This window comes from Cladophialophora bantiana, assembly GCF_000835475.1.
Source record: "Cladophialophora bantiana CBS 173.52 unplaced genomic scaffold supercont1.3, whole genome shotgun sequence".
NCBI classification, from domain to species: domain Eukaryota; kingdom Fungi; phylum Ascomycota; class Eurotiomycetes; order Chaetothyriales; family Herpotrichiellaceae; genus Cladophialophora; species Cladophialophora bantiana.
In genome coordinates this window covers 590,762-616,606 of record NW_015971577.1, presented here as the reverse complement: position 1 = coordinate 616,606, position 25,845 = coordinate 590,762, and the positions used below count along the sequence as shown (strand labels likewise).

At 51.7% G+C, this 25,845-nt stretch overlaps 10 protein-coding genes across 10 annotated transcripts; 5 read left to right on the top strand and 5 right to left on the bottom strand.

Annotated features, from left to right (window-relative positions):
- Positions 1–2,480: 2,480 nt before the first annotated feature.
- Positions 2,481–2,974, top strand: Z519_02129 (uncharacterized protein; the record flags this gene model as incomplete). Its single annotated transcript, XM_016759886.1, has 2 exons — positions 2,481–2,801; positions 2,864–2,974. 2 exons carry the CDS (start codon positions 2,481–2,483, stop codon positions 2,972–2,974), a joined length of 432 nt encoding a protein of 143 aa, XP_016623407.1.
- A 270-nt stretch (positions 2,975–3,244) lies between these two features.
- Z519_02128 (uncharacterized protein) lies at positions 3,245–4,298 on the bottom strand (the record flags this gene model as incomplete). The annotated part of the gene is made up of 5 exons (XM_016759885.1): positions 3,245–3,332; positions 3,396–3,787; positions 3,878–3,913; positions 3,987–4,095; positions 4,216–4,298. 5 exons carry the CDS (start codon positions 4,296–4,298, stop codon positions 3,245–3,247), a joined length of 708 nt encoding a protein of 235 aa, XP_016623406.1.
- A 591-nt stretch (positions 4,299–4,889) lies between these two features.
- On the top strand, positions 4,890–5,659 carry Z519_02127 (nascent polypeptide-associated complex subunit beta; the record flags this gene model as incomplete). Its single annotated transcript, XM_016759884.1, has 3 exons — positions 4,890–4,935; positions 5,125–5,289; positions 5,397–5,659. 3 exons carry the CDS (start codon positions 4,890–4,892, stop codon positions 5,657–5,659), a joined length of 474 nt encoding a protein of 157 aa, XP_016623405.1.
- Positions 5,660–6,044: 385 nt separating this feature from the next.
- Positions 6,045–7,512, bottom strand: Z519_02126 (uncharacterized protein; the record flags this gene model as incomplete). The annotated part of the gene is made up of 2 exons (XM_016759883.1): positions 6,045–7,347; positions 7,430–7,512. 2 exons carry the CDS (start codon positions 7,510–7,512, stop codon positions 6,045–6,047), a joined length of 1,386 nt encoding a protein of 461 aa, XP_016623404.1.
- Positions 7,513–7,996: 484 nt separating this feature from the next.
- On the bottom strand, positions 7,997–11,026 carry Z519_02125 (uncharacterized protein; the record flags this gene model as incomplete). Its single annotated transcript, XM_016759882.1, has 9 exons — positions 7,997–8,345; positions 8,421–8,824; positions 8,920–8,971; positions 9,025–9,319; positions 9,422–9,491; positions 9,550–9,915; positions 9,981–10,033; positions 10,197–10,790; positions 10,960–11,026. 9 exons carry the CDS (start codon positions 11,024–11,026, stop codon positions 7,997–7,999), a joined length of 2,250 nt encoding a protein of 749 aa, XP_016623403.1.
- A 786-nt stretch (positions 11,027–11,812) lies between these two features.
- On the bottom strand, positions 11,813–14,692 carry Z519_02124 (uncharacterized protein; the record flags this gene model as incomplete). Its single annotated transcript, XM_016759881.1, has 1 exon — positions 11,813–14,692. The coding sequence occupies one exon, from the start codon at positions 14,690–14,692 to the stop codon at positions 11,813–11,815; it is 2,880 nt and encodes a 959-aa protein (XP_016623402.1).
- Positions 14,693–15,397: 705 nt separating this feature from the next.
- Positions 15,398–17,056, top strand: Z519_02123 (2-methylcitrate dehydratase; the record flags this gene model as incomplete). Its single annotated transcript, XM_016759880.1, has 1 exon — positions 15,398–17,056. The coding sequence occupies one exon, from the start codon at positions 15,398–15,400 to the stop codon at positions 17,054–17,056; it is 1,659 nt and encodes a 552-aa protein (XP_016623401.1).
- A 1,388-nt stretch (positions 17,057–18,444) lies between these two features.
- On the top strand, positions 18,445–20,584 carry Z519_02122 (uncharacterized protein; the record flags this gene model as incomplete). Its single annotated transcript, XM_016759879.1, has 3 exons — positions 18,445–19,045; positions 19,096–20,413; positions 20,509–20,584. The coding sequence occupies 3 exons, from the start codon at positions 18,445–18,447 to the stop codon at positions 20,582–20,584; spliced, it is 1,995 nt and encodes a 664-aa protein (XP_016623400.1).
- Positions 20,585–21,174: 590 nt separating this feature from the next.
- On the bottom strand, positions 21,175–22,423 carry Z519_02121 (uncharacterized protein; the record flags this gene model as incomplete). Its single annotated transcript, XM_016759878.1, has 2 exons — positions 21,175–21,976; positions 22,032–22,423. 2 exons carry the CDS (start codon positions 22,421–22,423, stop codon positions 21,175–21,177), a joined length of 1,194 nt encoding a protein of 397 aa, XP_016623399.1.
- Positions 22,424–23,630: 1,207 nt separating this feature from the next.
- On the top strand, positions 23,631–25,661 carry Z519_02120 (uncharacterized protein; the record flags this gene model as incomplete). The annotated part of the gene is made up of 1 exon (XM_016759877.1): positions 23,631–25,661. The coding sequence occupies one exon, from the start codon at positions 23,631–23,633 to the stop codon at positions 25,659–25,661; it is 2,031 nt and encodes a 676-aa protein (XP_016623398.1).
- Between the last annotated feature and the right edge of the window lie 184 nt (positions 25,662–25,845).

Here is a 25,845-nt window from a genome sequence, read left to right as displayed (position 1 = left end):
TGAAGCTGCTGTGGCTGTTCATGTCGATTTTCTGTTTTTTGGTTATAAATGGTAAAAGGAAGTCGCAACCAGAAGTTGTGCCTGTTCTGGGAGGAATTGCCCGAGTAAAAACCACAGAGAATAATAATAATAATAATAACTTGAATCTAGTGAGGCACGGAGCAAAAGGCCAGAATGAAATTCTCCGATCGTGTCATCGTAAGCGTGGACTCGCAAATTTCGTTCGAAAGGGTAAATTAATGAGAAGGAGGACTCAGGCCGTCATTGCGACAATGCTTTTCTGTGGAAGCCGGTGTAGCAAAAAGTAATATGTATCAGTGGCGGCGGTGGTGGTATGAGAAGGACGGGGAGCCCCGAGGTGGAGCAATCAAACTGGTGACAGGAGTCCATCTGCGACGTGAGCACGAAAAGTCATACCCCGTTCAGCAGGACTCAAGGGCAAGGAGCTCACGCAAAGAGGCGGGCAGGCAGAATGGCATCATACGACAGTAGTGCCCATTGTCGTGCCCTCTGCTTAGGCGGTGCCGTATGAGGCATGAGAGTCGTTGATCTCCAGGACTCGGCCATCTGCAAGCTGGAAAGACACAAACAGGGAAAGGACTACGGACTGGACCAATGTCATTCGTCAATATAATGAACGAAACGACTTACCGTTTGTGAGCTGGTCCGCCCAAGAGAAATTGCGTGCGAGAGACAGTAGTGGAATGACCACACGGATCCGCTGGGTTCGAGTTTGAGAGCCTGAGGGGGAGGTTTTCCTGAGCAGATGCCAATGGGCTGCATTGTGCGGGTGGAGAATGGATGGTTGGAGTCGGAGGCGCAGCCGTGCAAGTTTTGCAGAATGTAGAAATGCTGGATCCGGGTTGCCGATTGTGGAGTCGCCCTTCTTCCCATGGCAGCGGAGGGAAGGGATTTCTTTGCATTTAAATGCAGCTTTGTCCCTCCCTGCCTGACCCCGATGAGCGGGACGTTAGAGAAAAGTCAAAACCAATGCCTCCTTCTGAAGGGGCGGGTTTATCAGGGAGTGTGAGCCTGGCAGGGCTGTATTTTGCTAGAGCCCGCTGTAATGGTGGGATCTGGCCGTCACGCTCAAAGATCTTGGTCAATGTGTGCCGAAGAGATATAATTCATATTTCAACCGCAGGCTATGCAGGGAGTGCCTGAAAGCGGCAAGGTGTAAGAGTTTATGTAATTGTAGTGGATGGATGTATCCAAAGATATGCCTCGGGTGGATGAAGAGGGAAATGATTGCTGGATTGAGCTTCGCGCGAGATCAAGCACGCGAGGCTGAACCCACCAACCACAGGGATCGGATCGACGAACGAAGGGGAGTATGTAGATATCTAGGTACCTACCATGTAGAACTGATAAGTTAGATGAACTTTGGAGATGGCTGACAGAGAGAGCGCTGGAAGACGGATGGCGGCTTTGCACTGGCTCGTTCCCATAGTCAGGAATCCTTGTGCCCCATCCGGGAATATGGGTTTGTCTATCTATATCCCCCTCTTTATTTCTGCGGCCGAAGCGAAGTTATAAGTGCAAAGGAGGCTCAAGGAGCTAGTACTACTAGTTAGGGTCAAGCACGAATGGTCAATTCAGCTCGCGAACCGTTTGCAAGGGAGTGCAAACTTGCCAAGATATCACGTGGTAGCACGGGACCAGGTCGGCTTTAATCCCACCCAGGCCTGCTCGGTGCCTTGAATACATTGTTTCTACGCAGTATATAATACCAGGGTCGGTTTCGGGCAGCCCCTAGCTTCAATACTTGGTCATATGCTCTTTAGCTAATATATTCCCATGTTGTGGTACAAGATGCTCATGAGGAGTCCTATGATGGCGAGCACTTTGGGTGCAAACCCCACAAACATGCCCAGGATTAGCTCCCCTCACTCCATTTCTTATCTCTGTCCGCTCGTGGTCAGCTTCCCATTCGACGCTGTAATCATCTTCAGCAGCTTTACCATCTCAGGCATTTTCTTCCCCCTCTCCTCTATCATTCTGGTCGTTCTCTTCCGTTGGGACGCCACGACTGGCTCGAATCCATCGTGTCTGACGCCTAGCACGGCACTATACCCGCTGACGCGGGTCCTCGGTGGCCATGACATCTTCCCTCAAACGCGTTGTTTGCATGGCAAGTCCTAGCTCAAAGACCAGGGCAACGCTCGACTCGGCAAGATGGACAAGATGAGTAGTGGGTAGCTGAGCAGCCTGGAGAGGTATATCTTGTAGAGCTCTGCATCCTGGTTCCTGCACTACTCTCTTCCAGTCTGCAGCATCTTCATCATCTTTCCCCAAACTCGTTTGCATTTCCCTCGATCTCGTGCAATCACGCCCCAATAGCTTATCGCCTCTGTCTTTGCGACCGCCGCGGAAGGGCCTTTTAAGCCAGCAATAAAGGTAAGTTTGAAGAGTCCTCTGGCAAGAGCCGGTTCACCCGCCCTTCGGTCTCGCTCTTTTCAAGAATCTTCAAGAATCTAACAATGGGCACCTCACTCAGCAAACTCACCTCTAAATTCAAACCCTCAAAACAAGCACCACCAGAAAAGATGGGTTCTACACCAGCTTTCAAGCACTTTTCCAAAGTCCAGTCTGAATTCAAGCCTCCGTTAATTGCCAATGAGAACGCATTCCTCGGAGACGTCGCCAGCAGTGAGAGCAACGATCCAGAGAAGCCCATCAGCTGTGGCATCTACAGACTCGAGAAAGGCACTCCCCTCGTCTACACTTATACCTACCACGAGATGAAGATCATTTTGGAGGGCGAATTTGATATCAGCGACGAGACTGGCCAATCTGTTCACGTGAGCATCCACACCGGATAATCTTGAGACTTGAGCGATCACGACTGACCTTTGAATTTTAGGCCGTTGCTGGTGATGTTTTCTACTTCCCCAAGGGCAGTGTCATCACCTTCAAGACCAACACCTACGGTTTGGCCTTCTACACTGGCCAGCGCAAGGAGGGTGCTGCGTAAATAAAACCTGGACGAAAGCCGACCTAAAAAAAAAAAAAAAAGCACGTCAATCTGGGACCTTCGGAATTTAAATATTTTTCATGACTAAGGAATGCCTTGCAGACCCATGCTGCTGTCAAGAGTACAGTTCATCTATGCACTCTTTGCTTGTTGACTCTGATGCCGACTCCGTGACCTGGAGAAAAGCATGCGTCCCAATAATATCAGCAAGATAATGATGCCAGTGGTTGCCCAGTGGTGAAGTCCTCGGCCTGTGGGGACATCATCTAGTCACAACGCCTCATTAGGCGGTAAACACTGCTTGATGAACTCTTCCAAGTCGTCAATTTCTTTCATGTCCGCTGAATGAGGCAGCCCCCTGCGCTGTCGTCAGTACATTGATTTCCCACGCGGACCCTCGCAGGATAGAGAAAGTACTCACGGATACGTCTTGAACTCGACTTTATGCCCCAGTTCCTTCCTCAAGAACTCGGCCGACTGCTGTCCCCATTGGCACTTGACAAGTTCGTCCGCGTCGCCGTGACCCAGGAAAAAAGGCGTGTCTTTGTTCGCGCCGTTCGCCTCTTTCGCGAATTCCTTGATCTTATCCCCGAGCACCAAGTAGCAGCTCAATCCAAAAACCCCGCCCAGTTTGTGCGATGTCGTGGCGCCTGTGAAAATAGACATTGCTCCGCCTTGGGAAAAACCGCCTAGGATTATGCGATGGGAGGGTAGACCGGCGTCCATCTCGTCGTTGATGAGTTTGGTGAAGGTTGCACGGGAGCGCAGGATGCCCGCTTCATCGTGGGCTTGCCTGAGTTCGGAGAAGTCGGTCTGTCGTTGTGTAACATGGTCCTGAATCAGCTTTCCGGAGCACAGGAGCAGCGAAGGGGCAGGGGTGCAAACTTCATCGCGGCGCCTTACGATATCGTACCATCCAGGCATGCGCATGCCCAAGTTCTACTGCAGCTGTTAGCAACGCCGATCCCGCATCGCCTTTGCGGAGTATGCAGAGTATGCCTCTGGCCCATACCACGGTAATGGGAATGCTCGGTGCATTGGGAAAGACGAACTTGACGTCCTCAAACTTTCCCCGCCTTCGCCAGGTTTCTGCCAGTGATACCCTGGCTGCAATGAGTATTCTGATCACTTCGAGGCACCAGTTGCTGTTCATGATGTACTCACCACCCTGCGCCACTGTATTTCTCCAGAATTAGCCAAAAATCAAGACTTTGCTGCACAAACCTAGGCTGCGCACTGACCTGTCCCCCAGTCCATGCGCCATAATCACGGTCGCGGTATGTTTCTTGAGAGCGGGGACGATCAACGCTTGTTTTCCGGCCATCTTTGCGCAGACCAGTCAGTATCTACAGAGAGTGAAGAAAAAGGACAAAAGGGAAGAAGAGAGAAGGGAGACAAGTAGCTCGCTGGTAGCAAACAAGTCTGCGGGTGGACATTCACAGCATTGGAATCAGGCTCCGCAGCCGAGGTTGTGCCGGAGGCCGCTGAAAACATCCCCGATATGCAAGTACTCAGCATTTGTCTGCGGCACACGTGATCCTCTTTTACTCCCCCGAGGTCCCTTGGTCCCAAGCGGCTGCAAAATCGCCAAGACTGTCACAAAGGGCACAAATCCCCAGAAGTTCGAACGACCTTCAATCATCCCGCAAATCAAAGCTCAATTCACTTTTCTGTCTCCCATCTCCATCCATCCTTGTACAGCTAGGACGGAAATCCAAGCCCTGTCTTGAGATTTCCTGAGCCTCTTCCACTTCCACCCTCCCTTTGTCGCCGTGGTCACTTTCCTGGGTCGTAACTTTTAAGCGTTCGGCGAAAAGGTCTCTCAGCCGAGCAATTGAATTTGTTGTGCTTGCGCCCTCTAGCCCTGACCGATCTGAGCTGAGGGAAGCTCAGCGGCATTCATTCACCTGCAACCATGGATCAGGAGAAGCTCAAGCGCATGCAGGCGCAGGTGCGAATCGGTACGTTTGTCCCAATATCTACAACAATACCATCCTTTGTGTGTCCCTCGCTGATAATGAAACAGGGTATGTGCCTTGAATTTTCCCTGTCATATTCCCCTCTAGTCTCCGAAGCCAGACTCCCAAAGATCGTATCAAACACCCAGATCCTGTCGTCTAACTCCCTGATTCCTTGATATAGAGGCAAAGGCACACCACGTCGTAAAACCAAGAAGGTGCACAAGACTTCCGGGACCGATGACAAGAAACTCCAGACGACGCTTAAAAAGATGAATGTGCAGCCCATTCAGGCGATCGAGGAGGTCAACATGTTCAAGGAAGACGGCAATGTGATACATTTTGCCGCGCCCAAGGGTACGTTTCTTTCCGGCAATAGTTCCCTTAAAGCAAGAGGAGCGTATTGAGGTTTACGTCCAAGATGAACTTATAAGCTGACCCGTCATTTCCCTTTTGTGCCATAGTCCACGCCTCTGTCCCCTCCAACACATTCGCCATCTACGGCAACGGCGAAGACAAGGAACTCACCGAACTCGTCCCGGGAATCCTAAACCAACTCGGCCCCGACAGCCTCGCCTCCTTACGTCGCCTGGCCGAGTCATACCAGAGTTTACAGAAGAAAGAAGGCGAAAAGGGCGAAGGGAAAAAGGAAGGCGAGGACGACGATGACGACGACGAGATCCCTGATCTGGTCGAAGGCGAGAACTTCGAGGGCAAAGTCGAGTAGTAGATGAAATCCAATCCAAGTTGTGTATGCGAGTGAGGTGGTGTGACCACGTGTAAAAAGGCCGTTAGGGGAGGGGGAAAAGGGAAAAAAAAGTGAACATGCATCATCAATCGCGCCTTTACGCAACCAGGAGGGTGCGGGAGAAAGGAAGGATCATCTCCTGGCGAAAATGCATATGAGTGGGAGGGAACATTGTTACATGGTGCAAACATCACTAATGCAGCAAGAACCGACCCAGCGAAAAACCGTGCCCAATAGAAGCCGGCTGACAACAGAGGCCATCTTGGAGCCCCCGTGTTCCTTCTCCCTTCTCCCTGATGTTTTGTACAAGTTGTCCCCAAGTCGTGTCTGCGTTGAAACTGATTATCGGCGTACAATACTGTCCTCAATCGTCCTTCAACCCACAGAAATCCGTCCCAAACCACCTATCTACACCGTGCCAGAAGCTCCAGTACCAGCCATTAGCTGGATCCCAGCTTCCATCATCCTTGAGCAGTGGACCTTCTCCTATAACATCACGTCTTCCCGTCGCTCCTTGCTTCGTGCTACCCATGAAATACGACACAATAGGAATACTCCTAAGAACTCTCTCCACAAAAGTCGGTTGTGGAGGAAGAGCTTCCGATATCGGTCGTAGAACAACTTTCTTCACGTTCTTAATGTGCGTCATGTATTCTGATTCCAAGGTGTGGCCTGTCTCGCTTGGTAGTTGAGGGACGGAGCGCGAGCGAAGACCATTAGACGACGACGGCTGAGGAGGAGCCAAGTCTGTGGCGGTGGCCGTTGCTGACGAGGCAGTTGCGGACTCGATGGAAAGTTGTTCATCTTCATGGCTCAAAGGCTGGCCGTATTGCATGTCAGGCATTGTATGGGATCGAGGCAGAGTCTGTAGGGCCCGCTCGAAGCCTGCAATGGCCGACTGTTTGCCTGAGAGCGTACGGGAAGATTGTGACGAGGGTAACGTCCGCGCTCTTCGACCGTCATCCGGCTGTCGCTGCGGCTGTGGCTGTTGAAGGTCTGACCTGGGTGATCCGATGGCAGGACCTTTGGGTAAGGGAACATCTGCTGCAGGGCCTTTTCCGTGCCACATCTCGCAATGGACCATGTATCCATCGATGTCGATTGGACTATAGAAACATGCTCTCTCTGCAGCCTGATAGGAGTCGAATGTGACCTTGATCCAGTGATTTCCGCCACAATATATCCTGCTCTTTCTAATTGCTTCGCGGCTCAGATTCTGATGGACCACCACAGAACCCCCTGAGAGGCCGAGCGGCGAGTTAGAGGATAGATAGAGATTGGGATCTTCTCGTGGGTAATCTTCGCAAATAATACCGGGGGAAACGATCTTTTCAAATTTGGACAAGACCTTCCATTCCGATTGCTTGCCAGCGTAGCCGTAAAGTAAACATTCCGTGGGTACGGCTTCCGGTTGGATGGGTCGTTCTGTCGCCGCTGCTTCGCCTGAAGCGGTCGGGGGAGATGGCAGCGCTGTCTTCCTCTCTTCCTCTTTCGCCTGTTCCTTTGCAAACAACCTCCCAAATTCAGCGACTGCAGTATTTTCCTTTTGTCGAACAGGTGTAGTGCCTGTTCTTGCACGCGGCGTTCGCGACGCTGTGGATCTTATGCTTCGATTGCGACCGAAAGGTCCGCTCTCTTCGGGCAGTTGTCTGGCATTTCTGGTGGAGCTGTTTGAAGCACGTTAAAATGATATTCTTCGGCAGGAAGATCCAGGAGATGGGAGGATGCAGGTCCGCCATTAATACTCACTCTGCGTAACGATATCCCCAGGGCAGTGTCTCGCCTCTTGGATCTCTTGCTCGCTCTTCGGGCAGGACCGAATGGATCTCCATCGTTCAAGTTACCGTCTAGACGTTTGGTGCTATTGAGCAAATGCGCTGCTTGGTCGTGCTCTGGTGGCGATGAACATGGGAGAACGTGCAAAGCTAAAAAATGAAGCAGAATTGGCAGTATACAAACCGCTCTTATGGACGTGCACAACAAAAAGTGGTGACAGCGGATGTCATCCCCCATGGGAGAAGCCAGAGCGAATAATTTATTGTTTACCCTTGTCTCCGCAGGTTCTGTGGAGTCTGAGACAGCCGACGCCCTGGCACGTGACACATACAGTGGAGTCACCTCCCAGAGGTCACACATCTCTTGAAGGTACACATCGTCGATCCCAAAGATGATTATCGTGGGATACTTCTTCAGCTATATATTGTATCGAGGGATTCCTAGAGCCAATCTTGTAATGGAGCTACGTGCTCACGTGACAAGGCTGCTTCACTCTTCACCTTGCGGTTCTCGGTCTCTGCCGGTCTCTGCCGATTTCTCTTACGAGACAACCACCTTCTGCACGTTCTGTTTGCTCTTCTCCAGTTGCTCTTCATGCTTGGCTTGCAGATCCTTGATCTTCGTCTCGTGCAATTTGCTCGCGTCCATGCCCACAGCCTTCATCCAATCTGGATCAATGGCCTCAGGATTCAAATATGGCGACACATCCTCTTTGTTGACCAAGGCCTGAACAGTGCCCATACCCAAGAACGCCCACATGTTCTTCTTGGCTGGTCCAAGATATTCGATTTCGAAGTCCTCATAGCGAGGTGTTTTGATGGCTTCTATGTAATGCAAAGAGGAGCCAGGCCAAACAGCATTCACACGACCTGTCTCATTATTCTTGTACCTAATGAGAAGTCAGTCAGCATCCATCTCAGCTCGGTCTGCCTATAGTAGGGAGCAACAGAAAAGGTCTACGAACCATGATCGACATTCTTCGACCCAAACAGTATGTCTGACCCATTCCTGGCAATGTTCATTGAACGCATCCGTGACATCCTGCTTTGGTGTGATGCTGCAAATGTACTCGGACTGGAGCTTCTTGATCATCTGCAGGGCATAGTACGAGACGTACATCAGCGGGCCCATGACGCTGCCATTCTCCACGGGCCAGTTAGGTCCAATGAAAGTCAAAAAGTTGGGAAATTCGGGAATCGCGAGGCCAAGGTAGCCCTCGGGGCAGAGCTTCCATTTATCGGCCAGCTCGACTCCGTTCTGGCCGACGATTGGGAAGCGAGGACGGTATGACACGTCAAAACCGGTGGCACAAACGATTGTGTCGACTTCGCGGTGGATGCCATCGCCACCGATAACTCCTGTTTCGTCCTTTTTACGGTTAGCGCCTGATTGTCGCGTCCCGAATGACAGGTTGAGGGAGGATTGCGGCAATAACGCCATGCAGGGCTCTTCCGGGGACTCACAATCTTTTCGACGGGCGTGAAGTGGACGTCGACATTGGGTTTTTGAATGGCCCTGGAGAGTTTGTAAGATTGAGAGAATGTCAAAATGATAAGCTTGAAACTTACTCCATATACGGATCACCAGGAGTAATTCTGCGACAGCCAATGCCGAAAGTCGGGGTGAAGCCTTTGAGTAATCTCTCATCCTTAATCATCTCGGCCATACGAGCCTTCAAAGCGGCCTGTCCCTCTTCTTGGGCTTTCGAGTTCTTGTAGAAGGAACCCCATAGTCCATTAACTTGGTCCTCGATGGATTTAGCATGCTCCGTGATTTTGTACGGATCACGGAACTCCTGTTTCTGCTCGTCCGTGTATTCATGATTTGCACCGAAGTTATTCGCAATTTGCACGAACCAGACACCTAAATACTAGGAGTTAGAGCTCCATTTCCAACTACAGGATCGACAACGAAGTCATAGGGTGGGAGAGGAGCGCATTCACTATAGTATCGTCTAAAACGTACCTGTGCGGACGAAAACATCGATATGTTTGGCATGTGGCTGCATAGTTGGTACTGTCTGAATACTGGAGGCCTGTTTGAATGATTGAGGTCAGAATGCCCCATAGAAAGAAGAGACAGTGGAATCTTACTCCAGACCCGATGACAGCGACACGATCCTTCTTCCATTCTTCGGCCTGGTAATCCTTGGGCCATCGAGCCGTATGCATGATCTTCCCCTTGAACTTCTCCATGCCTTCAATGTTGGGCCATTTGAAGTTGTTCAGAATGCCGGTGCCATGGAGAAGCATGTGGCACCTATCTTCGAAGAGACGTGTGCTTCCATCAGGATTCGTCTGCTTGAGTTTCACAAGCCATTCGCCCGTCTCCTGTTGCCAATAGCATCCGATGACCTCGGTGTTGAAGGTCATGTATTTTCTTAGACCCCATACTTCGCAGACCTTATCGAGATATTTCCAGATATCGGGTGAGTAGGAAAAGAAACGAGGCCAGTCGGGCTGTGAATTTAGAGGTAAGACTCAGTCGTAAAGGCCAACTAGATCTAGGGGGTTTCACAACTCACATTGAGAGCAAAAGGATAGGTGTATGCATGACTCGGAATATCACATGCGCAGCCTGTTTTTGCTAGATCAGTAATTGAAACAAGCAACGCAAGCCTGATGCGATAGTGGTATGGGCCAAATCGATACGGTGTCTTCCACTCGGAGAAACACCCACTCGGTCTAGCAATACCAGCCATGAGGGACACTCGACCATCAATGGAACATATTAAACATACCTGGGTATCGGTTTTCCAGCCAAGTGCCTCCAATATCAGGATTCTTCTCATAAATCACATGTTCTACGTTCTGCAGAAATTTTTGTATGTGATAAGCATTCATAATTCCGGTGACACCAGCACCGATCGACAAGACACGGATCTTCCTGGTGTAGGGTCCATGCAATACGATATCTGCAGTACCACAGTTAGCCGAATGTTCTTTGAAGTCGTAAAGCGTCCGAGATGTTTGGCTGGCGTAAGGGCACGAAGGAGTATTGCGGATGGCCGAACTTTCAGGCGGGAAGTGTCCGCGATGCAGAAGGTGGCATTGGCTGGCAGAATGCTTCGGTGCATTGTTGATCCTCATGAATGCGTCTCCAATGTAAGCAAACAAGCGGTAAAGTTCCAGGCAGGTAATCGTCTTGAGATCTAAGTCGTATCGCCGATGGATGGTGATCCAGACAAATTTGAGATCGGTGGCAATGTTGAAAAAGGTGGATTTGACCCAAGAGCGTGTTGCTCCTTCGGAAATAACCCAAAAAGGATGGACGGCCGCTTCCTGTCTATGGCTAGGCCTTTGTAGAAGGCGGTGAAAAATGATGCAGACTTTGACTGATCCGTGCAGACAAGAAGACTAGTATCCCTGGAGAGTGCTGTCGGTCTGGGAGGTACCGCCCCTGATGCATCGTCCGAGCAAGGACGACAATTTCTCACCTCCCCGTTTGCGGCAAGTCGAAGACGATGTGGATTGATGCAAGAACAAGGAGAAAGGCCAACTTACCAGGGATTTCATACTCCTCCCGCGGCACCCCATTGTTGGCATAACCTTCAGTGGCCCAGTTGGCCATGGTATTGATATCAGGAGCCATTTGAACAACAGCCTTCCAAGGTCGTTCAGCAAAGGGAAGCAGTGACGAACGGGAGGGCAGGTGTTGGGCCGGTGGCAATGGTATATATGAATCACTCTTGGTTCAGCAAACGGCCGAATGGCTGTTGCTTCAAAGCTAGCTTCTCACGCAAGCAGCGGGCGTGTTGGCAACTTATAATCAAAGACGAATCCAACCCACGATGGTGAAAGAGCGGAGGGTGGTATGAGTTCTGCGAAAGTCTATGTAAGATGCTTCAAAGTGCCTTGTGTCCGCCTCCCCTTTTATGCCATCGGACCGCGGTCATGGACTTAGTGTAGCAGCGTAACAATGTGGGCATCAGGCCCACGTCGCTCGAAACGTACTCGAGGCCCAATCATCACTACCAAACGAGGAGGCAAACCCATCAAAGTGAACCTTTGAAAAGCCAGAGAGAGCACTAGAGTCCTTGGCTTGAAGTCAGTAAAGGCTCTGGTTTGTAAGGCCCATGTGGGGAATGCGGGGACATGGTGGTGGCAGAGTCCTCGGTCGAACTCTGGCCACATGGAAGCGACATTTGGTCCGAGGTTCAAGAGGTTGTAACAGAGCCGTGGTCTGTCGCGTTGGCTCTGTCGACTCGTATATCAGATGATCCAGTCCCAAGATCGCTTTTGCTCTCCCAGTTCTGATGGAGGAGATGATGCGCAGGATCGTCGAAACCCTCACGTTATGGTGTGCACCAATACTGACTCCGCAATATCTGACTCGATATGCCTCGTCTCCAGGTGATCAGTATGTCCCATGCAGAGGCAGATCTCGGGAACTGCGACCCACGGCCAAGGTGAACAGACCGTCAGGCATCACCCAATTCTGTTGGACCACAGACCAGTAGCTGAGATCCTTTCGTGTCAGGGTGAGGTTGACAACTTGTTCTGAACCTGCCTCGAGCTCGATCTTCGTGAAGTTGCGCAACACTCTTACCGGCGTTTCGATGATTTCATTGGTGGATGGTTCCATTATCGCTCCAGGGAACGACACATACAGTTGAACGACAGACTTCCCCTTGCGATGCCCTGTGTTTGTAACGCGCACTTGAACCCTGACATACTCTTCAAACAGCGCGGGATTGCCGCCTTCGCCGCCTCCAGCAGCACTGGGCTCTTGAACAATTTCGTATCCGTCAGGATAGGGATACCTTCCTTTCTTTACTTTGTCCGCTTTAGATACGTACGGATAAACAAACTTCCGAAGTTTTTTGAATGTGCTTGGAATGAGCGCACTTTCGACAGGGGGTATGGTCTCATCAAACCTCGGCGGTGTGAGCGTCGAAGGCCGTGCAGAGGGCAGAGGCGATTTTGATTTCAGGCTCGTAATAACCAGGTCAGAGAAATCGAATGTGGTAAACGACAGCCCGTGACCGAATGGATATCGTGGCTTAATGTCGGCCTTGTCAAAATGACGATAATCGATGAACAGACCTTCCTTGAAATCCACCTGAGGGATAATGGCGTTGGGATAATAAAGCACTGGAGCACCTGGGCCATAGTCTTCAAGAGACCTGCCGACCGTGTATGGTAGCCGTCCGGAAGCATCGGTCCGGCCGAACAGGACGTCAGCCAGGGCATTTCCGCTTTCCTGACCAGGCAAGTTCGCAAAGACAATGGCCTTGACGGACTCCAAATCGGCGAAATCTTCGAGGATGACAGGACCAACAGAATGGATAATGACCACAACAGGACCGCCACATTCGTCGGCCACTGTGCGGATCAACCGACCAGCGCCCTTTTGAATTTCCAGGTCATTTCTGTCCGCACGCTGACTATGCCAGATGCGATGACCTTCGCCGGCGTCTGCATTACCAAAGACCAGGCACAGGTGTTGTTCACGGAGGACCTTCCTCAAGCTGGAAGACACCTTGTTGGTAAGAGAGCTGGTTATTTCGACAACAGACTTGTCAAAGCTCGAGTTCAGGGCCGAAAGCGGGTCGACAAGATAAGTAAAATCAGTCGCACCTGAACCCCAGCCCACAGCGAGCGTGCCTTGGTTGCAAGCTCGATCTTCGCAGTAATTGGGACCTTTCCCAGGGCCGGCGTCCTCCCCAAGAACGGCGACTCGCTTGGGAGTGCCGGGCCCCAATTCGGAAAGTGCAGGGCTCAACGGCAAGATTGAATCTTCATTCTTCAGCAGGACGATACCCTCGCTGGCCACTTCTCGGGCCAACTGTCGGCTTTGGTCGTTCTCAGTCTCAACATACTTGTTGACGAGGACTTTGTCTTGTTTGCTGCTGCTGCCGGGATTTGGATAGCCATATTCGTCGGTGGTCCATGAGGAAAAGTTGGGCCCCTCAGAGGACCAGGAGTCTTGTCCCAGTTGATACCATGCAGCAACTATCCGTGTGACCATATCGTTGAGCCTGGTTATGGGAAGCGAGCCATTGAGCACTGCGATGGTGAGCTGCTCACCAAAAAGGGATCTTCCATCCTGCCAATACAGTCCGTCACCTGGCATGGACATATCGAGGCCGGCAAGAGCGCTGGCAATACCACTGCGTTGCGCCAACCAGTCCGACTGGACGAAGCCTTGGAAACCGAGTTCATCCTTCAAAATGCCATTCATTAACTTACTGTTCGCACAAGCATAAGAATTGTTGACCATCTGGTATGAACACATAATGCTGGCCACTCCGGCTCTTACGCTCTCAGCAAATGGCCAAGCGTAGACTTCGTGCAGAGTGCGATCATCGATGTTGGAAGAAAGAGCCTCTGGGAGACCCCATTCCAGGCCTCGACGGAAATGCTCTTGCTCGTTGCCGATATAGTGTTTTGCAGTTGCCATGACACCCTGTGATTGGATGCCTTGAATGGTCTCGTATGCTGCTACGCCTTGCACAACTGGGTCGCTGCCAAAGCCTTCCCAATCTCTACCACCAGCCGGGTTTCGACCCAGCGGTCCCATTGCTGGCCCAAGAATGACGTTGACGCCCTTGAGCCTAGCCTGACGTGCATGAGCAGCACCGCGGCGACGCATCAGATCTCGGTTCCAGCTGGCGCCCACCGTGATCCCAGCAGGGAACGAAGTAGCATGATCTGCGAATCGTATCCCCAAAGGCCCATCCTGAAGACAAAGACCCGGAAAACCGACGCTCAGTGCTGGGGCAGTATTGCCCACGCAAAAGCCCATTGCCCATCCTGTGCCCGTGGTGATGTTGACCTTCTCCACGAGGCTCATGCGTTCAACCAGTTTTCGAGCCTTGTCGTAGCTCTCTTGCCATGATGGCAATGTCCCGCCTCGCGGTGTCGGATACCACGGCGGAGACTGTCCATTGATTTGACCCTGAGTATAGAACCAATAGCCCCCGCCACCAATGACCGAGACAATGACTGCTAAGAGGAGGACTGACAAGGTGATGTATTGCTTGGTGAGTCTGCGGCCGGCGCAGAAGCGGCCGGCAACGGAATCGGAGTATTTTCGTCTTCTGGAGGACCTGTCATGGGCGGAGGAGCCTAGCAGAGCGACCTCGCTTGCTGAAGCGGCGTCGCCCGCAGGTGGACCAGGGCGGAAAGTGAAGGTCTGGGGTTGTTTGGGGTCGTCATCGGACCAGTTGCCTCCATCGAGTTCTACTTCAGTCGCATTGTCAAGAGGCTGATAGCGGGCTTGTCTAGGGGACATTGTTCGCATTCTTTCAGACTGCCAGAAGGGTTAGAAAGAGGCGATGGGCCAATCAATCGTGGACGGGATAGAGGCGGAACCAACAGCTAGCAACAATCAGGGGCATTGGACATTCCAGCGGGGCGACTGGTGGGCGACCTCGATACGCACCGCTTGCGATGGGCCGGCAATGGCCGAGGCAGTCGGAGCTCGATCGGGGACGCGGCACAGAGGCGATGCTAGGAATGGCAAGCGCAATAGGTCGGTAGCAGTCTGTGTGAGATGGAGAGTGAGGAGAGGATGATGTAAAATAGACGGCTGAAATAGATAGCTGCCGTACTAGTGAGTGAGTGAGTGAGGTTGTCCAAGAAAAAGTGGTTGAGAGTTGCTCGAGCTCTGATTTTATTTTATTCCTGCGCTCCCCCCCCCCGTCCCATCGTCTCTGCCCTTTTCCACTCTCTTCATTTTCTTTGGCTCCCCCTCAAGTCGGTGAGCAAATCAACCACAGCCTCACTAAGAACAGCATTGTTGTGGCCCGGAGAACACAGGCGTCTGTTGCTGTCACCTGCCCTTGGAGAGCATTGAGTGTTCGCTGGCTTGTCATCTCAACACCGACTCTACCGCTCACACCCCACTCACTCGACCATTGCCGCACTGCGCTCTTTCACCGACCTCGCGATTCCATCCGCCTTGACCTGACTGTGCTCGATCCACCTCTACCGAGCCATGCTGGTGTCCTCCGCCTTCAAAAGAGCTCCAGTGCGAAGGTTGGCTGCGGGTGCTTTAGCTGTCCGAGCACAAACACCATCCCCAGCGATTCGCTCAGCGCCCAGCTTGAGACTCCCTCGTCCTACGTCTGCCCTTGTCTCCTCCTTCTCAACTTCCGCGAAGATGGCTTCCTCGCAGCCCTCCAAAGCCCCTACTCAGGCTTACGATCCCGAGATCACCGACATCGCCTCCTACGTGCACAATTACAAGATTGACTCGGAACTTGCCCTCGATACCTCTCGCTACATTCTCCTGGACACTATCGGCTGTGGTCTGGAAGCCCTGCGCTTTCCTCAGTGCTCTGCTATCCTGGGCCCTATAGTCCCAGGTTCCAGCATTCCTAATGGAACTCGAGTCCCCGGAACGCCTTTTGAACTGGACCCGGTAAACGGTGCTTTCAATATTGGCGCTATGATCAGATGGTTGGATTACAATGACTGCTGGCTGGCTGCGGAATGGGGTCATCCTTCCGACAACCTTGGTGCTATTCTAGCGGTTGCTGACTGGATGGCCCGAACAAACAGAGCTGGTGGTAACGTGGGCAATGGCAAGATCCCAACCATCAGGGATGTTTTGGAAGGCATGATCAAGGCCCATGAGATTCAAGGATGTTTGGCTCTGGAGAACTCCTTTAACCGAGTCGGTTTGGACCATGTCGTCCTCGTGAAAGTGGCGTCGGCTGCAGTGGTCAGTAAGATGTTGGGTCTTGACGAAGCTCAGACTGCGGCCGTTGTCTCTCAGGCATTCGTCGACGGGCAGAGCTTGCGAACCTACCGACACTCACCCAACACCATGTCCCGCAAGTCGTGGGCTGCTGGAGATGCCTGTCAAAGGGCGGTAAACCTCGCATTCAAGGTCCTGCAAGGCCAAGCCGGCATTCCCACGGTGCTCTCGGCCCCTGTCTGGGGTTTCTACGATGTCCTCTTTAAGGGCAAGAAGTTTGAGTTCCAGCGTCCTTATGGCTCTTACGTCATGGAGAATGTTTTGTTCAAGGTGTCGTACCCGGCCGAGTTCCACTCACAGACTGCCGTTGAAGCTGCACAAAAGATCTACAAGATCCTTGCGGATATGGGCAAGTCGGCCAAGGACATCAAGGAGATCACCAACCGAACCCACGAAGCGTGCATCCGAATCATTGACAAGCAATTTAAGCCCATGGACAATTTTGCCGATCGCGACCACTGTGTTCAATATATGGTTGCTACTATGTTGTGCTTCAACCGTCTGGAGGCCACCGACTACGTTGACGGTAGCGAGGCCGCGACGTCTCCTCTGGTAGAGGACCTCCGGAAGAGGATTAAGTGTGTCGAGGACCCCCAGTTCACCAAGGACTACCACGACCCTGCCTTGAGGACGATTTCGAATGCTTTGACCGTGACACTGAACGACGGAACTGTGTTGGATGAAGTTGTGGTGGAGGCACCGCTTGGTCACCGTCTGCGAAGAGACGAGGCCAAGCCCGAGATTTTGGCCAAATACAAGAGGCATTTGAGCCACCACTTCCCGGAAGCCAAGATCAAGGAGCTTTTGGAACTGGGCACCGATGCCTCGAGGCTGGACTCGATGGACGTTGATAAATATGTGGATCTTTATGTCAAGGAGAAGATGGAGTGGTAGATTGCTGGCCTTGTTCGCTGTGAGATATGCACATTAACAAAAGGCGTGATGTCTCGGAATATTGCTGTCCATCATCCTGAGAATGAGAGGTTGCTTGGTACGGTATTCTGAATATTGAAATAGACGCTCACCTGTGCGGTGGAACGGCGGCGTAATGGTCCAGTCATTGGCGTCTGAAGGTTCAATCGATTCTGCCCTCTGGTGACGGTCGTTGCACCTGTTTGAGGACTTCGCAATTGCAAAAGCATATTGTGTACAAACAGTACCCAAGTATTCTTCATTCTTAGAGAATCATCTTCGGCACATTCTGGGCCGCTCTTGTCAAGTGCCTCTCTAGTTTCATATCAACGCCTAACCGCTGCTTGCTACCTAGCCTCGCTAGGTACATAATAGAGTTCTCCATCCCGCCTGTCTTGGTGTATCTTACCAAACATCTTACCTCTCCAATTTGCAGACCCTACAATACAGCATACAAATCCGCGGACCATTCTTACTCATCAGCCGCCTTCTCTTCCACCTAAAACTAAGATGCCTAAACACCACCCAACCCACGGCTTCACAGTCCCTTAACAGCCAGAAAGAAACCGATATCTACAGATCTCGGGACAAAATTGCCAAACAACTTAGCTACAAATCCTTTTGGCACTTCATGCAGTGCTACCAACTCAAGCCATGGAACGACGAAGATGTAGAGGAAGGCTAGGCGATTCTTCAGACTCTTTGGGATTATGAGAATAAGGAGTAGTACTCAGCCGAGGTATTGTTAATCTCTCGTGGAAATCTGGTCTCGCAGCGTTTGCTGACCGGGAGAAGAGCTTGGTCATGTTTGATGGTGTGCCGTTGTGGCAGGGATGGGTGTGACTGCGGCATCGACTCCAGCATATTCGTATGCCGCCAGGATCATGGAAGACGGCGCAAATCGGTACTGCTGCCTCTCAATTACACACAACACTCAAGGTTCAAATCTCTATAGCACTGTACTAGCATTTGAATAGCAGCAAACATGGGACACCAACGCGAATGCTTAAAGCAGCGAGTCATTGCTTCCTAATCAGGAAGCACGTGACTGCGGCACAGGCCTTCGTTGCCTATCGAAACAAGTCGCTGTTGTTGATTCTCTCCAAATTTGTCTTGAATGATCCCTTGTATTAACCGAACCCCGTTGCAAGGCGGACTTGGTCTCGTTTGCCTGCGGTGCGCAAGTGATCCAGCCATCGTCCTTGCCGACTCTCCTCTAAAGCATTCAATCGCTTGAGAGTTTAGTTCAAGGGACTGATCGCCTGGCTGTCGTGCTCTTGAGTTAACAGTGAGAAGAACAGCCAATCTTCACCGCCTGGTTTACCTTCCCGTCGCCGTCAACCTCAAAACACACATTCGTCCGACCAAAAATGGCTGTCGGCAGCACACCTCTCTCCCCTAAATCACAGCAAGATCTCAACATGGTCATGCCTATGCCTCCTCCTCTGCTGCATACTCGTTCTGGCAACGAGATGTACGACCGTCCTCACACCCCCACGACCCCAAGTGGCGGCGTTGTCCATGGCTTCACCAGTCCTGTACAAACTCCTCAAGGCAGTCCAAGCAAGAGACAACTCCCTCCTGGAGCCAACGATCTGCCCAACGTATTTGACAATGCCATGAAACTGGCTCCCACCTCGCCCACCAAGACTCAGCCAAAGTCCCCTACCAAACAAGGATTCTCTGCTGGGGATGAGAATATGAGTGAAGATCCCTTCGCAGATCCTCCTACCCAGTATCATGGCCGCTCAGAGAGTCCTACACGTCAGTCCAACAAAGAAAACGCACCTGCTAGTAACCTGGGATACGGCAAAGGTGTTCAGCAGAACCATGCTGCCATCTCGCGGCAAGAACAATATCGGACCGCAGACTCCAAGAAGACCATGACCCCGACCAAAGGTCTCACCGCTGAGGAGTTGCAAAAGTTGCAACTTCCGAAAGTTAAACGACTGGCAAACGTGACTCAATTGTGTATGTATCTCAGCGCTCCGCAGTACAGATCAGGCACTAATGTCTCATAGACTTCCTTGACTACTATTTCGACCTCCTCTCATACGTCCACAATCGTCAATCCAGAGAAGCTGCTTTCAAAGCATCGTTCCCTAATCCTCCTGAGACCCCAAGAGAAGAGTACGACAACGCGCTCCACAAATACCTTGGGCGTGAGCGAGCCAATCTGCGCAAACGTCGCACTCGCCTTCGTCATGGTGACTTTCAAATCCTTACCCAAGTTGGTCAAGGTGGATACGGTCAAGTCTATCTCGCCCAAAAGAAAGACACTCGAGAGGTCTGCGCACTCAAGGTCATGAGAAAGAAACTCCTCTTCAAACTGGATGAAGTACGGCACATCTTGACTGAGAGAGATATCCTCACCGCCGCCAAATCCGAATGGCTTGTCAAGTTGCTCTACTCTTTTCAAGACGAAGAACAGATCTACTTGGCTATGGAGTACGTTCCCGGAGGCGACTTTCGAACCCTGCTCAATAACACCGGCGTTCTTCACAACCGTCACGCAAGATTTTACATTGCCGAAATGTTCTCCTGTGTGGACGCCTTGCATACATTGGGCTACATTCATCGCGACTTGAAACCAGAGAATTTCTTGATTGATGCCACAGGACACGTCAAGCTTACCGACTTTGGACTCGCCGCCGGCATGCTTAGCCCTATCAAGATCGAAAGCATGCGCATCAAGCTCGAAGAAGTAGGAAATGCACCAGTTCCCTTCGGCATGCCCGCCGTGGAAGACCGCTCTGCCGACCAACGCCGCGAGGGTTATCGTTCCCTCCGCAAGAAGGACATCAACTACGCCAAGTCTATCGTTGGCTCCCCCGACTACATGGCCCCAGAAGTTCTCAAGGGTGAAACATATGATTTCACCGTCGACTACTGGTCTTTGGGCTGCATGCTCTTTGAAGCTTTGGCAGGGTACCCACCGTTCGCAGGCGCCACCGTTGACGAGACCTGGCAAAACCTGAAACGCTGGCAGCGTGTGCTCCGTAAACCCATCTATGACGACCCCACCTACTTCCTCTCCAAGCGTACCTGGGATTTGATCACTCGCCTCGTCGCCGCTAAGGATCATCGGTTCAAATCTATCTCCGAAATCCACAAGCACGAGTACTTCGCCGAAGTTGACTTCTCGAAGCTAAGAGAGCAGAAGGCCCCGTTTGTGCCGGAGTTGGATTCAGAGACAGATGCTGGTTACTTTGACGATTTCTCCAATGAGGCGGATATGGCGAAGTACAAGGAGGTGCATGACAAACAGAGAGCACTGGAGGAGATGGCGGAGCGGGACGAAAAGATGGGCAAGGGTCTTTTTGTTGGATTCACGTTTAGGTATGTGGTCTTCTTCTCCTCCCGTTCTCAGTACACTCTTGCTATTCAGCTGTTGTGGTGGTGGCGGTATGCTAACCCGTGTCGTGATTTTGCAGACATCGCAAGCCAGATGCCGAAGGAAGCCCGAGGAAGAGAATCGAGACTGAAGGCACATTTGGAACGATCTTCTGAGAAGGCAAGTGGAAGTCCCGGAGAGAATCATAAACATGGCATCTGCAGCTATACGCACCAGTCCGTCATGTTTGACCTCCCCTTCTTCCTATTCCCATCGTCGATCTGCTTATGGTACGGTATGACACATTGGAGAAAGTTGACATGCGAGGATTTTGTATGAATGGGAACACAGCGCTGGGCACTGGATGGCGGAACAAAGGGCACGGTCGGAGCGATATGAGTCTTGTTTCCCCCTTTTTTGCTGGATTGGAATGAGATACAAGGCTATGGCAATGTTGGTGCAGGCGTTGGCTTCGAGACTGCTCGTGATGGACGTGTGACTCACCATGGTTGTAATGTCGGAGTAGGGGAATGATAATGCAGCTTTGAGCAAGATTGGAGGCGCTGGTCGGCCATTACTGAGTGAACGGAAGATTCGCAGGTGCTATGTGACTCTCTACCTAGACAGGTAGACTCACGTCTCAGTCCAGTGTCCGGAACAAAATTAAACACCGTTGCGAAATAAATACCAAAGGTGGCCTCGCAGAAGAGTCCGAGATACAACACTCGGCTCGCGTTCATCCAACATGGCGAACGAATCATGCTTGTCATATTTCCATAGCCTCCAAATCATCCACCAGGAAAATGCCCGAAGAGCTTCGCTTGTCTTGGTCTGCGCGTTTCTCGATCCTGCGTGAGAGCTCCTCGAACCAGGTTTGGTCTCCGGCTCGGTTGCCGCTCGTGAGGGACTTCGGCATTTCCAGCCTTCGAAGTCGGGGGAGCACGGCCAACCTGCGAAAGGCCTCAAAGTCCGTCTCAACATTTACACGGCCCTGGCTGTTAAGGTACCATTTGGGATAAGATGTCGGGGTGATCCTCAATATTTCCAGAGGGCAGGTTGTGGCAGCCGTTTTTTCTGCCTCTACTGGAAGTTCGTTGAGGGTTCTCCGTGCCACATCGGCGGGAACGATCAATTCTCGGAGACTTGGAAAGACTTGGAGGATATCGAACAGGTTATAGCTATCATCGCCTGATCCTCTAGAATCAATCAACTCGAGGCGTTGAACATGGTCCACTTTTTTTTGACAGTGTAAGAAGACGTCCGACATTGGAAAGGTCAGTGTTTCCAGAGTCCTGGGCCAGCTTTCAAATAGCATGTCCCAGTCCATGGATCGATAACACATCAGATCGGCGGCATGCAGACGCGTCAAGTTCTCTGGCCATTTCAAGTTTTCCCACGGAAGATACTCTGGTCTAAATTTGATTCCTCTTGGCAGACTCAGAGATGTCAAACGTTGGAGCTTAGCTATGGCGTCGAAAAGGTCGCGCAACCGTATCGAGTAAGAATCTGCTGACATGTCTAGATGACGCAAATTCACACATTTGGACAATGAAGCCAATGATGAAACCCTACCGACAGCGTCAGAGTCATCCGAAATTCCCGCAAAGACTAGAAGTGGCTCACGAGAAAGTGACGGCTGGAGTAGCAAAACTCTCTAGCGACGACTTGATCCGGTTGATAAGGCGGGCCGTGAGACTATTGGTGCTCTCGTACGCGAGCCGACTCATGTCAAGATGTTTGATCATATTCTCAAGACCGACACGCGATCTCCGGGACCGTGCCGGGGGGCATATCGTCCGGGTGAAAAGGTCGAAGTTTCGGCTGGAAAGAAGGGGCCGGTTGTAGAGATGGGGGACAGAGGCCGCATACCAGGTCTTGGACACCAAACAGCAAGCCCATAATGATGTTTGAGTGTCAGGATCATGGCCCGAAGCGACATATGCCATTATAAGCGTGGCGACTTCAAGCGGGAGATGGACTTGTGCACCTCGATACGTCGGATCACCTATCTTCATGATGCTGGTCTCGTCTCAGAGATTCTCGGGGTGAGGACTCTTAGACCAGGGAGCAGCTCGTTGACAGATCAGTTGTTTTCTTTCTCGAAGAAGTCCTAGGGACCTTGAGGGACTTGGGGCGAAATATGCTGCGAAGTTGTCGTATTTAGGTTGTGGCAAGTTGGGCAGGACAAGGCAAAACAAGGCTGATGGGCCGGCCACCCATCCGTGCCGATGATTTCCCGTCTAGGGACTTGTCTCGCTGTCTATCAAATCGGCCTCCTCTTCATTGATCTCTTCTTGGATGTCAGATTGTATCGTCCATGACAGGGCACGTGGGATGGAATGCCACAAAGAGGGGGAGTGGTGGCAGCCGTTCTGCCTGTGATGCTGGCAGAGAGAGTCGATCTGGAATGTGCCCGAGCGACGGCTGCGCATCCAGTCGTCCTTCGATTTGAGCATCCCTCTCCTGATGAGTGTCTCGTTGTAGACATCGGGAGCCTCGAGGTTATTTTGTTTCCCATCAGCTGTGATAGTGTGTTCGATGAAATGATGAGAGACAAAGATGGATGAGTGGAAACCTGAAAGGAGGGTGAAATGCAGATGAGTGACAAGTGACCGCCCTCCTATATGCCTTCCTGGCTCTCTTTCTTCAGTCTCTCCTTCCTGATGGCAACAAAATCAACTTGATGATTTCGAACACCAAGCCTCATCACAACAGATGGTACTCGGTCTTCCTGATTCCGAGCCACTTAAGAAAACGTGTTTGTTCGTCTTTCCTATCCAGTGTTCGTTCAGTATCTTCGGCGGCGCCCTCTCCTCCTAGACCCTCACTTTACCCTCATCCTCATTCCCCTGTGGCACCACTCTGTCAAATTCGCTTTGCCCTTCAATCTTCTTCCGCTTGCGCCAGCGCTGGTGGTTGCTGCATAGATCGACGTCCCCCCGTTGCAGCCTCCTACCTTCTGAGCCGGTCCAGGTGCCAGGTTTTGGCCAGGTCCAGTTTGTCGCAGTCGCCATCTCCTTCCTCGCCGCAAACTACATCATCTTCCTTGGCTGGATTCTCACATCCGCAGTGGCGGAACTTGTAAGCTGATGATTCCGCAAAGAAATGTTTGATATTTAGAGCAACCTTTTGGATCCAGGTCAAACACCATCATGTCCTTCCCCTAAAGCTGGCATACTCACAATATCTAGACCTCCCCTCTTGCCTACAGAGAACCCCGACATGTTGGGTGCGCGAGCCAGAGCTGCCGAGTACCATGCTTTCAAAGCCGCTTCTGCAAGACAAGCAAGTCGTGAAGCGGAAGAGCACAAGTTGCCTCCTAAGCCTGCACCGATTTCTTTGAGCGCCTTCACCAAGAATCCTCAGCTCAACCGCAACAAGGGTCCCAAGGCCTGGAAGCCACTAATCTTGGAAGATACCCCTGAAGATGACAATGACAGTGTCGAGGAGATCGAAGACGCCGTCTCTACACCAACCCGTCAGAAACGAGTCGACCGCAGTAACTCCATCAACCAAGAGTCTGACCTTCCTCTCGTGCCGGGTAATCCGCAGCCGACATGGCTCGAGGCCAACACCACCAGCTCGGCAATCCCCACAGCGCCAAAGGCAATGCTGAGGTTGACTTCACAGTCGCCGTCGCCGCTTGTCAACCCGACACCCCAACGCGTCCAGCCACATGCGATCATCAAGCAGGTACAACAAGGCATCAATCCCAGTGTGAATAGCTCCCCGAGCAATCTCTCTGGAATCAGTGGGTTCCCGTACCCTGGTTTGACGTGGTGGTTTGACTCACATGGTATGCCCGTGCTAGGTCCAGCCGCGATGCCCACCTTCCACCCAGGCCAATATTACGGCAATCTAATGGTCCCAGACGATATCAGCCCTTCCAAGCAGGAGAACAAACTCGCATCGTTGTCTCATGAATACACGGACGCATCTGCCGGTTTCGTCACTCCACATCATCACATCACTCCCGGCTCAGGTATGATCGGGAACTCGGTGGTGACCCCAGCGACATTCGTTCACTATGAAAACGAACTGGGTTCCAGTATCCATTCGCAAACCTGGACTCTTGCGTCGGATCTAGTTGCGCGCCCGGCGATGCCACATGTGAACTCCGACAGCGTTATCAACATGGACGAAAACACTTCTGACGCTTCTTCTTTTCCGGTACCGAACGTCATCAGAAGTTTCTCATATCCCAACGCTGTTGGGGAGCCGCCCAAGCAGCGATCAATAACGGAGCAACCGGCGCTAGGACAGCAGACAGTCCGCCCAATTCTTGTCCTACCAGATGACGAACCTTACGACCGCAAGAATCAGATGCAGAGTTTTGTCGCAGCTCAACAGGCATTAGCAAAGACAGGGAAAACTGTTCTGCATAATCCCGATTTGCATCGAGTAAAGTCGAGTGAATCAGCTTCGCCAGCTCGCCCTCACAGTACAACAGCAACACCAGAACTTGCCTCTCGTGCCCAGACCGATGGCCCTAGATCCATCATTATTCGAAACCCTCCTCCGGGGTTTGACTCGCAATTGAGCTCTCGTCAAACATTGGCACAAATCACTAACAAGGGCTCGTCTCCCTTTGACGCCTCCACCCTGCGAGAGATCTTTGAGGTTGGCAATGATGATTGGTTCGAGCTCAGATCTGTCAGCAAGAGCCAACGCGTGAAAATGAATCGAGTCATGAGAATGTGTGCCAGAGCGCAGAGTCCAGATGCACCCCAGGGCTTTTTACAAAATTCATCAAGTGCGAGGAAGGAGAGTCTTCAAAATTGGATGCGAATTGCCAGCAGAGACAACAGAGCGGCTACAGGTACACGAAAAGTGTTCGAGCAGGCCGCTAAAGAATGCCACGCTAGCCGTCTGTCAGTTGGGGTCGGTGGTGATAGTGCCTTGAGCGACCAAACGTCCGATGCGGGGATCGAGAGTGCTGCAATCCGCGCAGTTGGAGACATCATAGCCAACTTGGCTGAGTCTACAGAGTCATCGGGGCTGGGAGTGGACACGGACGCCCTAGTATGCAAGTACAAACCCGCACCGGAGTATGCAATTGAAAGAGGTCGGCTTCTGATGGGCAATATTGGCGGCACGAGCTTTTTTGAGGAAAACACTGGAGGTTTCTATAGCGCCCCAAGCCGGATTGCGCGTGATCCTAGATTTCGACCCGCGGGAAAAGAAGCTGTTAAGGCCAAGTTAGAGGAGGAATGGAAACTTCGACATGACATGTACGGGAGAAGACGGATGTAAACTCTGAGTAGGAGAAGGATACGGCTTGCAAGGCTGTTGGCGAAGTGGTCAAGTTGGTCAGAAATATGGGATATGGATGCGATGGGAGCAGCAGATTGAAGTCTGATACGTGTACGGAGTACCCGGATTCCATAGAGTAGAGCTGTAGTGTCAGAAAGAATCTGATACATGATCCAAGAAATCC